General features: G+C 44.1%; 2 protein-coding genes across 3 annotated transcripts in view; one reads left to right on the top strand and one right to left on the bottom strand.

Annotated features, from left to right (window-relative positions):
* Positions 1-15,658, bottom strand: part of LOC126284250 (uncharacterized) — a 151,286-nt gene extending 135,628 nt beyond the window's left edge. The window contains exon 1 of one of the 2 annotated variants that reach the window (XM_049983049.1): positions 15,480-15,658. In XM_049983049.1, coding sequence (XP_049839006.1) covers positions 15,480-15,506 — 27 coding nt within the window. In that variant the 5' untranslated portion in view covers positions 15,507-15,658. The remainder of the gene's footprint in view (positions 1-15,479) is intronic. The other variant, XM_049983048.1, reaches the window with a different exon arrangement.
* LOC126285250 (uncharacterized) overlaps positions 15,505-17,077 on the top strand; it is an 88,507-nt gene continuing 86,934 nt past the window's right edge. Inside the window, exon 1 of the mRNA XM_049984546.1 lies at positions 15,505-15,659. Coding sequence (XP_049840503.1) covers positions 15,505-15,659 — 155 coding nt within the window. The remainder of the gene's footprint in view (positions 15,660-17,077) is intronic.

The raw sequence follows: 17,077 nt of genomic DNA, 5'->3' as shown, positions 1-17,077 counted from the left end.
TACAGGTGGAAGAACATGGGGCCCAATCAAGACATCACCAACAATGCCTTCCCAAACGTTCACAGAAAATGTGTGTTGATGACGTGATTGCACAATTGCGTGCGGATTCTCGTCAACCCACACATGTTGATTGTGAATCGAGGAAGTACAGTACATACTGACGAAAGTAAAATGAGCTCTAACATGGAAATTAAGCATTTCCTGACACATGTCCACATAACATCTTTTCTTTATTTGTGTGTGAGGAATGTTTCCTGAAAGTTTGGACGTACCTTTTTGTAACACCCTGTATAGGCGATCAAGAGTTGCCATTAGTTGTAGTGTTCCCACTGTATCTTGCCATGGGTATTCTGATACAACTTCCCTCTTTCACTTCTTATTTACGGAGAAGTATTAACAACCAAAGCAAACTGAAGTTATCGGAAGTGTTTGTTCCACCTCTGGGACGCAATTCAGCATTAAGTCTGCGCGCCATGTATTCGACAAAGTTTCCAGAGGTTTGTAGCACCAGATGCCTAAGCATAGGTCACACACTTCCCGTAACTTACGGGCGGTTGGTTTGTGGGCGCGGAGCTGCCCCCCTCCCCCCCCCCCCCCCCCCCATACGGTTCCAGCTGGGTTTCTTCTGATTCAGATAAGTCGAATTTGATGACCCAGACATCAACGTGAGTTCACTATCGTGCTGCCCAAACCATTGCAGTACTATTCTGGCCTTGCGACACGGATAGTTATCCAGTTGGAAGATGCCATCACTGTTGAGGAAGATATCAAGCATAGAGGATTTCAGTCTTGTAGTCCACACCTGTCGTTACTACCTCAGGTCCCATGGAAGCCCAGGTGAATGTCTCCCATAAAATAATGTTTCCCCCACCGGTATGAGTCCGTTGCGCGCTGTATGCTGTGAGCAGTCGTTCGCCTGAATGACGACCTATCTCGACACGAACATCGACCTTGTTTAACAATAAACCGACCAGGAGACACGATTCTATTAATGCGAGGTCCGATCTCGATGATTCCGTGTCCACTGTAATAATAACTGACGATGTTGTTGGTGTAAGTAGGCTGTTTAGGTTTTATGTTGGTAACGCCACGTAGCGCTCTGTATGAAAAATCACTGGCTGTGCTGTGTGCAGTCTGTGGCTAGTATGCATTGTTGTCTGCCATTGTAGTGTTGGGCAGCTGGATGTTAACAGCGCGTATCGTTGCGCAGTTGGAGGAGAGCCGCCAGCAGTGGTGGACGTGGGGAGAGAGATGGCGGAGTTTTGAAATTTGTAAGACGGGATGTCATGAACTGCTATATGCATTATGACTTTTGAACACTATTAAGGTAAATACATAGTTTGTTCTCTATTAAAATCTTTCATTTGCTAACTATACCTATCAGTAGTTAGTGCCTTCCGTAGTTTGACTCTTTTATTTAGCTGCCAGTAGGGGTGCTCGCTTTATTGCAGTAGTTCGAGTAAGGAAGATTTTTGTGAGGTAAGTGATATGTGAAACGTATAGGTTAATGTTAGTCAGGGCCATTCTTTTGTAGGTATTTTTGAAAGTCAGATTGCGTTGCGCTAAAAATATTGTGTGGCAGTTTAAGCACAGTCTTGTATAATTTTTCTAAGGGGACGTTTCATTGTTTCAACATGGGGTCACGTAGGGGTCTTCTACTGCGGAACGCCATGTTCAATACCGTGTGCAGAAAGGTGTGCTCCAAGACACTTGTGCCTGAACCAGCTATTTACTCTGACGTCAGCATCTGCCACAGATCGCCGCTCGTCCTGCTGTAGAGAGCGGGAAAGCCTCTGATCCCTATATTCTGTGATGAGATATGGACGTCAAAATGGTTCATATGGCTCTGAGCACTATGGGACTTAACATCTGAGGTCATCAGTCACCTAGAACTTAGAACTACTTAAACCTAACTAACCTAAGGACATCATAAACATCCATGCCCGAGGCAGGATTCGAACCTGCGACAGTATTCGGTCGCGCGGTTCTAGACTGAAGCCCCTAGAACCGCTCGGCCACAGCGGCCGGCTATGGACGTCCAATTTCCTGTCACCTGCTCACGATTTCAGAGTTCTTAAATAATTTTCCATAGATGCTCACGACAGTTTCATACGAACAGTCGAACAGCTTCGTCGTTTCCGAGTTTCTCGGTCCTAGGCAGTGGGTCACAACTATCTGGCTTTTAGCAAAGTCCCGTAAGTCGGTGGATTTCCTTATTTGCACCACTTATCGTCACTAGACTGATTCCCTATTTGTCTCTGCTCTGCTCATTCACTTTTCTAACCACTACCAGGCAGCACACAATCTCGCGGTGGCCAATGGTCATAGTATATGTGTATCCTGCATCACAACCGCTACTATCTTATAAGCTAGAATCACATGGAGGCCACTTTGAACATCTCTTGTCCCTCGGATGTGATGCAGCTCTGTACTGTGTTCCGGGATGCTTTGCTGTCCATATGTCGCACACCATTCATTCCCCGACACATGTTCTTAGGACCTATTTTCCTCCATTCCCAGTCAGGAATCCATCCCTGCAGTTTGTCTGTTTTATTAATGTTCGCCCTATGTAACTGACTTCATTCCTGCAGGTAAGAAAATTTAACATAACGTGCAGAAATAGGCACTAGTTTGGATGTCATTCGAGTTAAAATTTAGTACAAAATGACCTAAGCTGCTATGTAGACCAAAAGATTTTGATTCACAGTTTGAAACGAACAGATCTCACGATTCTCGTGGAGTGACCTGCATAGGCTAGAATGCATAATACTACGAATTCTGGGAGTGTACTATAAATAAATAAAGTCACATTACATTTTACTACTAAGAGGCCACGAGGGGTAGCCTGGTTGGAATGGTTCTCTTCCTTTTCCCGTAAAATGACATCCTTCCCTCGTGATCGCTGAGGCTGGCGTTAAAAAGCAAGAAACTGTGATTAGTCGGTGTGGAGTTTTCTGTCGTTTTTGTTTCGTTGATGACTACGAGAAAGAAGAGACAGGGTGAAATATGGTTCTCGCGTTTAGTCTACTCCTCTCTAACAGCATCAAGGGGCTCACACAGTTTAATGACCTCATCCGACGGAGGTATCATCATCAACAGTGACATATGACCTCACTTCATGGCACATTGTGGAGAGATTTGGAGTTTAATCATGGACGATTGCGAGAAATGTGACTGGTGATCAGGCACTTGAAGGCGTCTCGTCTCCTGAGATGTGGTTCATATGGCTCTAAGCACTATGGGACTTAATATCTGAGGTCATCAGTCCCCTAGACATAGAACTACTTAAACTAACCTAAGTACACCACACACATCCATGCCCGAGGCAGGATTCAAACCTGTGACCGTAGCAGCCGCGTGGATCCGGACTGAGCGCCTAGAACCGCTCGGTCACAAAGACCGGCTCGTCTCCTACCTGGGTCGATTAATGGCTGTGAAAACTTTTCCATTTCCAGTATCCATACCGGCAACCTCCAGGTCTAGCGTCGTCGTACAATGTGCGTTAGCTACCCCGAAAGCAGTGTGCATGAGGGAGTCCTACATAACTATCTGATAAAAAGTGTCCGGACATCCCTATGTAATGCGCAATTGACCTCCAGCTGCCACGAGAAGAACAAAAATACACAAACCGTGTTGTGTTGTCAGCAAAGAATCAGTAACAGCAGACCGGGTCGGTCACGAGAGCTCAACTACTAGGAATGTGGACCAGTTATTGGATGTCACCTGGCTGACAAACCCACCAGGGTCATTACAACCCTTCTAAAGATCCCCAAGTCGATTGTTGGTGATGTGACTGTGAATGGAAAAACGAAGCAATAACTACAGTTAAATCGAGAACAGGAAGACCTTACTAGTGGACAGGGACCGTCCAGCGTCGCAGAGAGTCGATATAAGAAATCGCACCTAATCAGCGGAAGGAATCAGTCGTAAGTTCCAAAGTCCTGCCAGCAGTCCAGCTAGCACAATGACTGTGTGAGGGGACTTAAAAAGAATGGAGTTACAATGATAGCGCAGATCCTCATATGCCACTTATACACTACTGGTCGGCCATTAAAATTGCTACACCAAGAAGATGATAAACGAGTTTTCATTGGACAAATATATTATACTAGAACTGACGTGTAACCGAGCGAGGTGGCGCAGCGGTTAGACGCTGGACTCGCATTCGGGAGGACGACGGTTCAATCCTGCGTCCGGCCATCCTGATTTAGGTTTTCCGTGATTTCCCTAAATCGCTCCAGGCAAATTCCGGGATGGTTCCTTTCAAAGGGCACGGCCGACTTCCTCCCCGTTCCTTCCCTAATCCGATGAGACCGATGACCTCGCTGTCTGGTCTCCATCCCGAAACAACCCCCCAACCCAACTGACATGTGATTACATTTTCACGCTATTTGGGTGCATAGATCCTGAGAAATCAGTACCCAAAACAACCACCTCGGCCCGTAATAACGGCCTTGATACGCCTGGGCATTCAGTCAAACAGAGCTTGGATGGCGTGTACAGGTACAGCTGCCCATGCAACTTCAACACGATACCACAGTTCATCAAGAGTAGTCACTGGCGTATTGTGACGAGCCAGTTGCTCGGCCACCATTGACCAGACGTTTTCAATTGGTGAGAGATCTGGAGAATGTGCTGGCCAGGGCAGCAGTCGAACATTTTCTGTATCCAGAAAGGCCCGTACAGCACTTGCAACATGCTGTCGTGCATTATCCTGTTGAAATGTACGGTTTCGCAGGGGTCGAATGAAGAGTAGGGGCCAGCCGCGTTGGTCTCGCGGTTCTAGGCGCGCAGTCCGGAACCGCGCGACTGCTACGGTCGCAGGTTCGAATCCTGCCTCGGGCATGGATGTGTGTGATGTCCTTAGGTTAGTTAGGTTTCATTATTTTTTTTATTTATTTATTTATTTTTTTTTTTTTTTTTGAAGAGTAGGGCCACAGGTCCTAACACATCTGAAATGTAACGTCCACTGTTCAAAGTGCCGTCAATGCGAACAAGAGGTGACCGAGACGTGTAACCAATGGCACCCCATACCATCATGCAAGGTGATACGCCAGAATGGCAATGACGAATACACGCTTCCAATGTGCGTTCACCGCGATATCGTCAAACACGAATGCGTCCATCATGATGCTGTAAACAAAACCTGGATTCATCTGGAAAAATGACGTTTTGCCATTCGTGCACCCAGGTTCGTCGTTGAGTGCACCATCACAGGCGCTCCGGTCCGTGATGCAGCCGCAACGGTAGCCGCAGCCATGGTCTCCCAGCTGACAGTCCGTGCTGCTGCAAACGTCGTTGAACTGTTCGTGCAGATGGTTGTTGTCTTGCAAACGTCTGCATCTGTTGGCTCAGGGATCGAGACATGGCTGCACGATCCGGTACAGCCATGCGGATAAGACGTCTGTCATCTCGACTGCTAGCGATACGAGGCCGTTGGGATCCAGCGAGGCGTTCCGTATTACGCTCCTGAACCCACCGATTCCATATTCCGCTAACAGTCGTTGGATCTCGACCAACGCGAGCAGCAATGTCGCGATACGACAAACCGCAATCACGATAGGCCACAATCTGACTTTTGACAAAGTCGGAAACGTGATGGTACGCATTTCTCCTCCTCACACGAGGCATCACAACAACGTTTCACCAGGCAACGCCGGTCAACTGCTGTTTGTGTATGAGAAATCGATTGGAAACTTTCCTTATGTCAGCACGTTGTAGGTGTCGCCATCGGCGCCAACCTTGGGTGAATGCTCTGAAAAGCTAATAATTTGCGTATCACAGCGTCTTCTTCCTGTCGGTTAAATTTCGCATCTGTAGCACGTATCTTTGTGGTGTAGCAATTTTAATGGCCAGTAGTGTAAATGTCTCAAACTTAGCGACGTTTGGGGTAATGTAAAGGGCGAAGCTACCAGACATTGGGACTGGTCTGGAAACGAGTGATTACGAGTTATTGAATCTCACTGCATGCTGTGAGAATCCGATGGAAGGGTTTAGGTTTGGCGAATGCTTGGAGAACGTTGTTTGTTACCATGCGTAGAGCAAATAGTGAGGTACGGACGAGATGGTGTTATGATATGGGTGCGTTTTTCGCGGTTAGGATATCATGCCCTTATTGCGCTTACAAACACACTAAATCCGGTAGGATTTTACAATATTAAGTACTACCAACACTAGACAACCTGTGAGGCAATAGTTCGTCGACAATAGCATTGCTGAACTGGACTAGCTTACACAGAGTCCCAATCTGAATCCAGTTGAATGCCTTCGTTCCATACCCCAGAGTGTAACATCAGTACTTTAACTGGTTTCGGATCTCGAGGAAGAAAGAGCTGCCATTCTTCCACAGAGATTTCGACACCTCACTGAAAGTGTCCCCAGCAAATTTCAAGCAGTAATTAAGGTTAAGGGTGGAGGTACCCTATATTAATGTCCATTTATAAGTGTCTAGCTACTTTAATCAGGTAGTGTGCCAGCGAAAAAAATTGCTAATAACATCCGTTTACGTTGACTCTTCCTTTGCCGCGCGATTCAGTCATGGAATGTGCGGCTGGTCCCCGCAGAGGTTCGAGTCCTCCCTGGGGCATGGGTGTGTGTGTTTGTCTTTAGGATAATTTAGGTTAAGTAGTGTGTAAGCTTAGGGACTGATGACCGTAGCAGTCAAGTCCCTAAGATTTCACACACATTTGGAACATTTTTTCACTCTTCTTTTTTTTTTTTTAGATTTAGGTTGCTCTCGCGTCATACTGATAAAATATAATATAACATTTAACTGCACATTTATAGACAGATTATTTAATCGTCCTTACTCGAGAGAACATTCTGAACTATACTTGCAGCTTCCTATACAGGGTGAAAAGTATTTAAACCGAGAAACTCTGGGAGGCTGTAGGGGACATCAAAACAAATATTTTTCCCTAATGTCATTTTTTCCTATGAGGAGTATTTAAACCCGTAGAGGAAGGTTTCTCTGGCGACAAATTAATTAAACCAACAAAAAAGTCCAGAGGCGACATATCTGGGGATCGAGCAGGTCATGGTACAGGACCACCTCTGGCAATCCACGTTTCTGGGAACCGTCGGTCCAGGAATCGACGCACATGACGACTGAAATGTGCCGGCACCCCGTCATCTTGAAGCCACATACGTTGTCTTGTACGGAGCGGGACGTTTTCCAGCAATTCTGACAATGCTCTGGCGAGAAAATTTTAATAGTGTCTGCCATTGAATGGCCTAGGTAGCAGATATGGCCCAATTAAACAGTCCCCAACAACACCGACCCACACATTAACGAAGAACCGCACTTGATGTGCGCTAGTAACTGTGGCATGTGGGTTATCCTCACACCACTACACGCGAATTGTACATATTGAAGACTCCATCACGCCCTAACGTTGCTTTATCGGTAAACAACACAGAGGATGGAAATGTAGGATGCATTTCACAGTGTCCCAGGTACCATTTCGAAAACTGTGCTCTGGGTAGATAATCAACTGGTTCCAGGTTGTGGACAGGCTGTAAGTGAAATGGACGTAACAATTGCTCTCGAAGGACTTTTCTTACATTCGTCTGATTCGTCCCGATTCGTCCCCATGTTACGTGCAATTGCACGAGTGCTGATTGAAGGTTCCCGCTTCACATGCTGCAAGACAGCTTCCCCAAATTGCAACGTTCTTACCGTGCGACAGCATCCCTGTCCAGGTAATCTGCTAAATGACCGGGTCTCACGCAGACGTTGGTACACAGCAGCACAGGTCGCATGATGCGGGATACGGCGATTAGGATATTGTTGTTGATAAACCCGGCGTGCAGCTAGTCCGTTGTGGTGCGCTGTACTCACTCCAGGTGTATCGCTCCACAAGTAGAGACAATGCACTACTACACTGGTGGACAGCAGTTGCCAACAAGTGAAGATCGTAATACGGCCTCCACCGGTTTAAATAATTCTCATAGGAAAAAATGACATTAGGAAAAAATATTTGTTCTGGTGTCCCCTACAACCTCCCAGAGTTTGTTGGTTTAAATACTTTTCACCCTGTAAACAGGTACAGATCGTGTCTTAATGAACCAGGAAGTCAACAGTGTGGTAAATCACATTCTTTGATGAGTTTTTACGAGAAAATTCATCATGTTTACATACCACCTCTGGAGCTTTAGACGCGAAAATGGGAAACGCAAATGATGAAGTGATGACAATTTATCCTTTATATCTCTCATCTGCTGACGTTAAACAACTCTTAAAATCCGAAATGAAGAGAAACTCACAGATGGAACCTGTTTGGTAATCACTCGTAGACAGCTCAGTTAGTAAGAATTTTATTCGCAAAATGCAAGGGTCTTACTTTTTGAGTCCAGGTCCGGCTCACTGTGGTACGGTTGGCAGTACGTTCAGCGGTTCAGACGGCAGTGCCCTTACATCTAAAAATCTTAAAATGCACTTCGTCATCTTCGAATCGTCGGTAAAATGTGTGCTTCAGTCTAAGATCCCGGCAGTTCGCCGCAGGGATAATAAAAGGATAGACGCGTTCTCAGAAGAGGAGTGACGTCAGAATAGGTTAATACTCGGCTTCAGCGTTGATGCCCGTATGCTAACGACAGTGTGCGATGGAAGGAGGGGGCGGAGGTCTACTGGTATCTCTGCAATCGTTATACCGAATCGAAAGATAATTTCCCCTGTGCGCGAAACTTCTCAGTACTATTTACTGATACCGCAGCACTGTAGCTATACAGTCTCCGTCGCACACAATAAAATAAACGTATAACGAATTCGACAGGGGTCAGAATGGATTTTTAGATGACTGCTTTGAACTTTGCGGTACGATGAGGTGTAACCGACGCTAAATTCGGCACGCAGGACTGACAGACGTTCACAGACATTCTTGTAAATCTAGCGACTGAAAGTACTTGAACAGCTCAATGAAATTATTGTTCGCGAAAGGCAATTGTCTCGGTTCAAGTGCCTATTCAGAAACTATTTTTCTAGTCGTCTTTCGTTTTCCGTTCATTCAGCCAGACACGACACTTGAGGTATGAATCCAAAGTGTCTTACAGACTTGCATTCTAATTTTTTTGCAGAGTGTTTTCCACTGCCCTGCTCCACTAGAGATATGTTTGTCTTTGTGTCAAACGTTTCATTACGACACACAGCAGCAGCACATTTTAAACACATAGCCTGTCCCGAGACGGAACTAAAATTTCTGACCTTGCCTGCCTCGAGGTTACGGAGGATCAAAACTAATCATGAAGAATGAAGTAAAGGATAAGTCAGTGTAGAATACGCGTCAAAGATATTTTACTCTGGAATCCAAATAGCTGTCACCACTTAACAAACTACTAGCGGATGTAATAAAGAAAAAACCCTGCGCTGTAATTATTTCCAAGTCGCTGTTAGACCAACTACCCCAGGACGACACCGATACACCAATTACTTCTGATGGTGCGTTGGGTATAACTCATTAACAATCGAACGAACTGTTATTTGAAAGGTAAAAGATAGGTAGTAACGTGGTACATGCAGAATACAGTACAGAGATACGCAGTCTTGGATAGTATGAGGGAGGGATAAGTTATGTATAAATCGTAGAGAAACTAGGTTGAAGTAATAACAATCGAATGTCATGTGCAGGAGGCAGTAACTTAGAAAAGAGATAGATTGGGTTGTAGCATATCACCCACGTTATTGTGTTTGTACCTAAGCCAAGCACTACAGGGCAAAAAGAAAAATTAGGGAAAGTGATTAAAGTTTATCAAGCAGAAATAAAAATTGTACCGTTTGACGATGACATTGTAATTCTATCGGAGACTACAAACCACTTGGAAGACCACTTCAATGGAACAGACTGTGTATCGAAATTGATTATGAACATCTTCAAAAGTAAACAAGAGTAAAGGAGAGTAGTCGAACTGAGTCGTGTGATGCTGAAGCAATTAGATTAGGAAATGCGACGATGAAGTTCTTAAATGCGTTTTGCTAGATCGACATCAACTGACGTTGGCGGAGTTAAAAAGGATATAATGAGTTAGCTATAGAAAGAGGAGCATTTCTCAAAAAGATAAATTTGTCAATTACGAGAGTAAATTTAACTGTTAGGAACTCTGTTCTAAAAATGTTTCCCTGGCGTGGAGCATTATATGAAAGTGGAGTGGACGATGAATAGTACAGAAAAGAAGAAAATAGAAGATTTTTAAATGTGATGTTACAGAAGAATACTGAATATTACATTACTAGATCAGATAATTAATGAAGTGATACTGAATTGGATTGGAGAGATGGCACTTCATTTCACAATTTGACTCAAAAACGAGATAGGGCATTTCCTGAGGCATCAAGGAATCTTTACTTAAGTAACGGAGGAAAGTCTGAGTGACTAAAATTGTGGGGGTAGAGCAATACTTCAACACACTAATTAGGTACAAATGGATGTAGGTTGGAACAGTGATGGAGAGATGCCGAGACTTGCAGAGGGTAGATTAGTGTAAAGGGTAGCACCAAAGCAGTCTTGATACTGAAAGCCGCAACAAGTTACAAGAAATAAAACAAGGTGCAGCACATCGAATTCTCTGAAATTAGATTAATCCAAGGAAGGAAGGAAGATTAGGATTTAACCTGCCGTCACCACTGAGATCATTAGAGACGGAGCTTAAGTTCGGATTATTTCAAGAATGGGGAAGTATGTCGGCCGTAGCGTTTTAAAGTAACTTTCCCGGAATTTGCCTGGAGTGACAGATGAATGGATTCTATGTGGATAGAATGATTTTAAAACGATAACGGAGGAGACCGTTGACAAATAATGAACTTGTGCTGTAATTACTGTATTGTGACAATATACTCTGCTGCCAAATACTGTGCTCCAATGTGACTTAATAGTTTTACTTGTGAGAAAAATGGATGTTCAACTAAATACTGCAATGAGGACAGTAACACGTTGCATCAGGTCTACCCCTCTTCATTAGTTACCACCTTTGAGCCACACTCCGCGACCCAGATCTTCGAAGACAGAGTACCCTTCTGCAGGAATACGAAAAATTAATTCAAACTCCTCAGCTCCTAATCCACTATGACGTACCTGCCATTAAATTAGGTCGGCCGATGTGACCGAGCGCTTCTAGGCGCTTCAGTCTGGAACCGCGTGACCGCTGCTGTCGCAGGTTCGAATCCTGCCTCGGCCAAGGATCTGAGAGATGTCCTTAGGTTAGGTAGGTTTAAGTAGTTCAAAGTTCTCGGGGACTGATGACCTCAGATGATAAGTCCCATAGTGCTCAGAGCCATATGAACCATTTTTTGAGCCGATTAAAATCCAGGCAATCATCTATCATGCTGGCAGAAAGGCTGAAAGCAGTGGATTTCAAATTGAGCAGCAAGTGGAACAATATTTCCCACGAGGAATACCAGTCCCTCATAAGATCTGGCACAAGACAAAATTACAGCGACGTTCTTGGAAAGCAGTTAACAGGGTGAGGAAAAGTTTCTTCTTCCTATCTACATCTACATCTACATCCATACTCCGCAAGCCACCTGACGGTGTGTGGCGGAGGGTACCCTGAGTACCTCTATCGGTTCTCCCTTCTATTCCAGTCTCGTATTGTTCGTGGAAAGAAGGATTGTCGGTATGCTTCTGTGTGGGCTCTAATCTCTCTGATTTTATCCTCATGGTCTCTTCGCGAGATATACGTAGGAGGGAGCAATATACTGGTTGACTCTTCGGTGAAGGTATGTTCTCGAACTTTAACAAAAGCCCGTACCGAGCTACTGAGCGTCTCTTCTGCAGAGTCTTCCTCTGGAGTTTATCTATCATCTCCGTAACGCTTTCGCGATTACTAAATGATCCTGTAACGAAGCGCGCTGCTCTCCGTTGGATCTTCTCTATCTCTTCTATCAACCCTATCTGGTACGGATCCCACACTGTGTGACTGTGGCAATGAACATCAGAACGTCAGACACATGTAACAATATAATGAAATAATAAGCAACCAGTTGCGTAAAAGAAATTAATTTCACTACCGGTTTCGGCTACTTCGCGAGCTTGGTGCACTTAGTGCCTTCTTAGGCATAACCTTCTGAAGAACAGCACTAAGGGTGTAACGTTCCCTTTGGAAAATTATGAATGGACGACTGTGCTGGTAAAACTCTTACGTTATTTGATTTTCAAACAGCTGAGCAAAACTCAACGTACTCAAACAGTTTTCTCTTTACTTATTCTGATCATCACTAAACTGACACTCAATATTTTTAGCGCAACGCAATCTGACTTTCAATAATCCCTACAAAATAATGACCCTGACTAACAATAACCTATACCTTTCATGAATCACTTACCTCACAAAAATCTTCGTTACTCGAACTACTGCAATACAGCGAGCGCCAATACTGCCAGCTAAATAAAAGATTTTAACTACTGAAGGCACTATGTTCTGATAGGCATAGTGAGCAAATGAAAGATTTTGATAGAAAACAAACAATGTATTTACCTTAATAATGTTCAAAAGTCATCATATATATATATATATATATATATATATATATATATATATATATATATATATATATATGACATCCATCTTTACAAATTTCCTTTTTCCGGCGGACACACGCCCAGATCGTCCGTTCTCAAAACTCTGGATTTTCTCTCTCTCCACGTCAACCACTGCTGGCGGCTCACTTCCAACTGCACAACGCTAAGCGCTGTTCACATCCAACTGCCCAACACTACAATAGCGAATATGCCAACAATAAGTCCAACCAGCCACAGACTGCACACAGCACAGTCAGTGATTTTCATACCGAGCGCTACGTGGCGTTACCAACATAAAAACCTAAACAGCATACTTACAAGGGTCCGAAGCCGGTAAAGAAATCAAATATCCTTTATAAAACTGGTTGCTTATTATTTCACATTGCAACAAGCTTTAGCGGAGACCTTAGCGCGGAAAATCTAGAAGATTTCTTTGTAGTGACAGAGGCAGCTCTTGGATGGATTGAAAATTTAGATATTAATTTGTAGATTTAGTCATTTAGTAATGTTTATTTGTAAAAATTAAGCAATTCAGTATGTATGTATGTTGCAGTTTAGTTTGTATTCCCATATGCAAAATATATGTGGCAAAAATTTGTTAATGGATATGCTCGGATGACCAAATAGTTAAAGTGGCAGCTCACGAAGAGCAGGAAATTTGAGTTCGAGTCCTGATCTGGCCCATATTTTCAATTCGCACAACATAACGATTAAAACACGTACCGTATTTACTCGAATCTAAGACGCACTCGAATCTAAGCCGCACCAGAAAAATTAGACTCGAGATCAAGGGAAAAAAAATTCCTGAATCTAAGCCGCACCTGAAACTTGAGACTCGAAATTGAAGGAGAGAGAAAAGTTTTATGCCGCACCTCCAAATCGAAACAAAGTTGGTCCACTGTAACGTAAGACACAATTTAGGCCAAATGAATGACGATACACCTACAGTAGTTTGGTTGGAGTCGCAAGCTTAGCAGTTAAGCTTTACCAGGTAGCCATTGCTATGCGTAAGGTGCTCTGTCCGTATTCATAAGGGTGCCCTTCCTATTTCACGTGCTTCGTCTGGTTTGAATTGATTGCTTATTTTTCTTTGATCAGATAAGTGCCGTTCTCTTTGTTATAGGTGTTTACGTCACTCTAAGCTGAAACTGCATTACTGTATTGTGTCATGCACTGTTTGTCGCATTCTTATAATCAGTGTTTATGACCTGTCGCCGCTCGCGGCATGGCTTGCTTTTGCGCACGCTACCGCCGCTTACAATTTAAAAAAAAATAATAATAGAGGAATCGTCTTATTAGCGAAACAATGGCAAGAGACTGCCATTTGTTGTTACTTACACTGCTGCGTTCTTTGATAATGATCAACAAGAACCAAATAATAGACTGTGTATGATAGATCTTGTTCTGAACGGGAGTTAAGTGAAAATTTTTCTCCATCTGAAAATCTTTGCTGACGCCTCTTCGGTACGTGACATTCTGCACAGTAATTAGAGTCATCTTAGATTTTAAAACCTGCAATTGTGTGCTTCATTTCTGACTGTATCACTGTTAGGCATAAGAATAATACGAATATAAACATGTCATGATATGTATATTCTTCCGCGTTTGCTGTTCTCTCACTCTAGTTTCGTAGTTTATTAGGCAGACAGGATTTAAATGAGACAGCAGCAAACACGAAAGAATACATGGTAAAATGTTTATATTCGTATTATTCTTATGGTGAAGAGGACACTGAATGCGATTCACAATTCATAAAAGTTCCTATTAGCAACCATCTCTTCTCACATGTAGGAAAAAATTCAGAACGTAGAGTTGGCCATATTGACAAACACCCCGAAGAGTCTTGCCAGTCGGATTTTCGTAGTACATTGAAATGCTGCTACATTCGAAGATGAACAATACGGAATTTGTATTTACTTCGCCGGATAATGTATGAAAACGCAGTAGTCGAAAGTCGGGGCGGAGAAAAAAGCTCGTCTTCCAACTTTTTTTTTTAATTTATTTACTGACGCAGAGGTTTTGGCGCCAGTATTAATCTTTTTTGCCTGCAAAGCATGCCTGTGTAGCGCGACATATATTCGACTGCAGAAGTTAGTTGTAGCGGCACCTACCAACATTTTTCAGAACTTCCGTTTACTTTGCACTCGATTCTAAGCCGCATGCGGTTTTTTTGGATTACATAAACCGGAAACAAAGTGCGGCTTAGATTCGAGTAAATACGACCAGTTCCTCATTTGTGTGGACGTAGCGTCTTTAGTAGCTTTACAAGTACCGAAGACCAGTAAATGGGCAGCCAGGACGATGGACCGGAAACAGTTGACGTATCGGAAACTGAAGGAGACCACAACTCCGCGAGGCCCACGTGGTCTCCGGTTGCTAAACACGCAAACTCGAGGCCGCGCATTGCTGCTCCTTTCACCTTCGGTTTCACCTTCACCTTGGCCGCGACTGCTAACAGGTTACTGAGCCACACACCGCCGGCAAGGTGATTACTCGGAAATTGCGGTCCCGAAAAAGGCCGCAGCGGCATCCAGAGCTGAGCGGCAAGAGTTACGATCCCGCTGGAACGCCGACTGCGATGAGGCGTTCTTGTTCGGCGGCTCCGTAACAGGACCGCTACACACTAACGCCACGATAAAACTTCGTACCTGGTCTGTCGTCCCTTTCCTCGTACTCTGTCCCCCAGTAAGTGCAATTTCTGTGAAAATGGCACGCTAGCTGCGTTCCGAGACTAGAGACAACATTTCGTTCCCCATTAAAGAACACCAAGAATTTGCTACGGTGGCTCAGGAAGACACATACGGCAGAAACAATCGGCTGGCTTACAACAAAAGGAAATGTCCATGCGAGTCGGACTGCCTAGCAAAATAGGAAATTTGCGGACCGAGGACTAAGGGGAAGCAGGCAGACAACAGAGGACGTACGAAAGCGTGCCGCTGTGGCGGGAAAGCTTTGTCTCCAACTGACCTGCCAGAGAAGCATCGTCGCCGCCATGGTGTGCAGCGCGCTGGACCGTCGTAAGAACTTGCTGAAGGCGTGCAGACTTGAGCACGCGGACCGCGCCTCCTTAAAAGACAGCCTGCGCCGGCGATCCCAGCGCCGCGTACAGGGCGCCGCCGGGAACTACAGTGACGGTTGCTGCTCTGCGTGAATCAGCTCATTTGCACCGCAGTCAACATCACATGTTTGCTTCCCAACTGCCCCAAGCTTTCGTGTCGGACGGTGTTTTTAATAGGCTCCCCTGGGTTCTGTTACATACCTGTCCTTTCGCCTTTTTTTTTTTTTTTACCCGACCTTGTAGGGAGCTCCCTTTCACAACACTAGTCAGATTCCCTCTACGTTCTTCCAACTACCACGCGAATTTGAGTAATGTCGGTATAATGCTTCGATGTCAAGCCAGAGAATTAATTCATAACATTGGTTTAACGTGAAACTCGTAGCTGTTGTAAGCGTACTCAGAACCTCGGCATTTTGTTTCCCTAGCAGCACTGTTGTTTCACTTATGGAAGATGTTACCATTTATTACATAGTTGACTCCAGAATTCGCTGCTATGGCTTTGGTTAATTGTATTGTTGTTTTTTCTAATCTTGTCTTGTGAAAGCTTACCTACAAAGCTATTAATAAATCATTGCAAGGCTTAATGTTCCTAACCGTGTTGCGTAATCTACTATGTCAAATTTAGCATTTGACACGGAGAATAAACTGGCATCACACCTCTTCCCTGGTCAAACAAACGTGAAGGTATTCTCAGTTCAGAAGGAACGAGGTGATTTGGACGGAATAATCTACTCCATAGAAAACAGCATAGATTCCCAAATCATTGGTTACCTCGCGCTTTTCTCAGATGACAGTCTGATAGCACTGAATCTAGGCAATCTGCTGCATGTAATATTTTTTGGCCCAGTACTATACCAAAGATTATGTTAATGAAAGAACGATCATATGAATAGAAAACAGTTTATCGGTGCATTCAGTATTTCTTGGCAGCGAGGGCCAACATGTTATCTTGAATGAGATGACCTGTAGGTACACTAACGTGTCAAACTGTAAAATTTCTAACGTTTTGTATTTCTTCATCTAGACTGAGCTTGAAAATGGTGCAAGACCGAAACTAGCAGCACTGTGCAAAATAAAAACCAACTGAAGGCTTTTACCATGAACTTCAACGATTATTTAGCACCTGATTTTCCCCACCTATCTGCATATATATCTTCGACACTGCAGAAGTAACTCCAAGTAGGTGCGTCAGGGCCCCTGCTATTCAAGTTATGTATTTTTGCCCTGATAACAACCTCAGAGCAGCGCGGGATTAGCCGAGGGGTCTAGCGCTGCAGTCATTGACTGTGCGGCTGATCCCGGCAGAGATTAGAGTCCTCCCTCGGGCATGAGTTTGTGTAAGCTTAGGGACTGATGATCTTAGCAGTTAAGTCCCATAAGATTTCACACATATTTGAACATTTTGAACAACCTCAGACTTTCTTCAGGCGAAGCAGTTGCCCCGTAATGCTACACAAATGTCCAGTGAGATCTAGATAACTTTTCAAAGTGACGCAAAGACTGGCAG

Source organism: Schistocerca gregaria, chromosome 8 (genome assembly GCF_023897955.1).
Source record: "Schistocerca gregaria isolate iqSchGreg1 chromosome 8, iqSchGreg1.2, whole genome shotgun sequence".
Classification (NCBI taxonomy): domain Eukaryota; kingdom Metazoa; phylum Arthropoda; class Insecta; order Orthoptera; family Acrididae; genus Schistocerca; species Schistocerca gregaria.
Note: the sequence above shows the minus strand (reverse complement) of the source record. Positions and strands in the feature narration are given on the sequence as shown.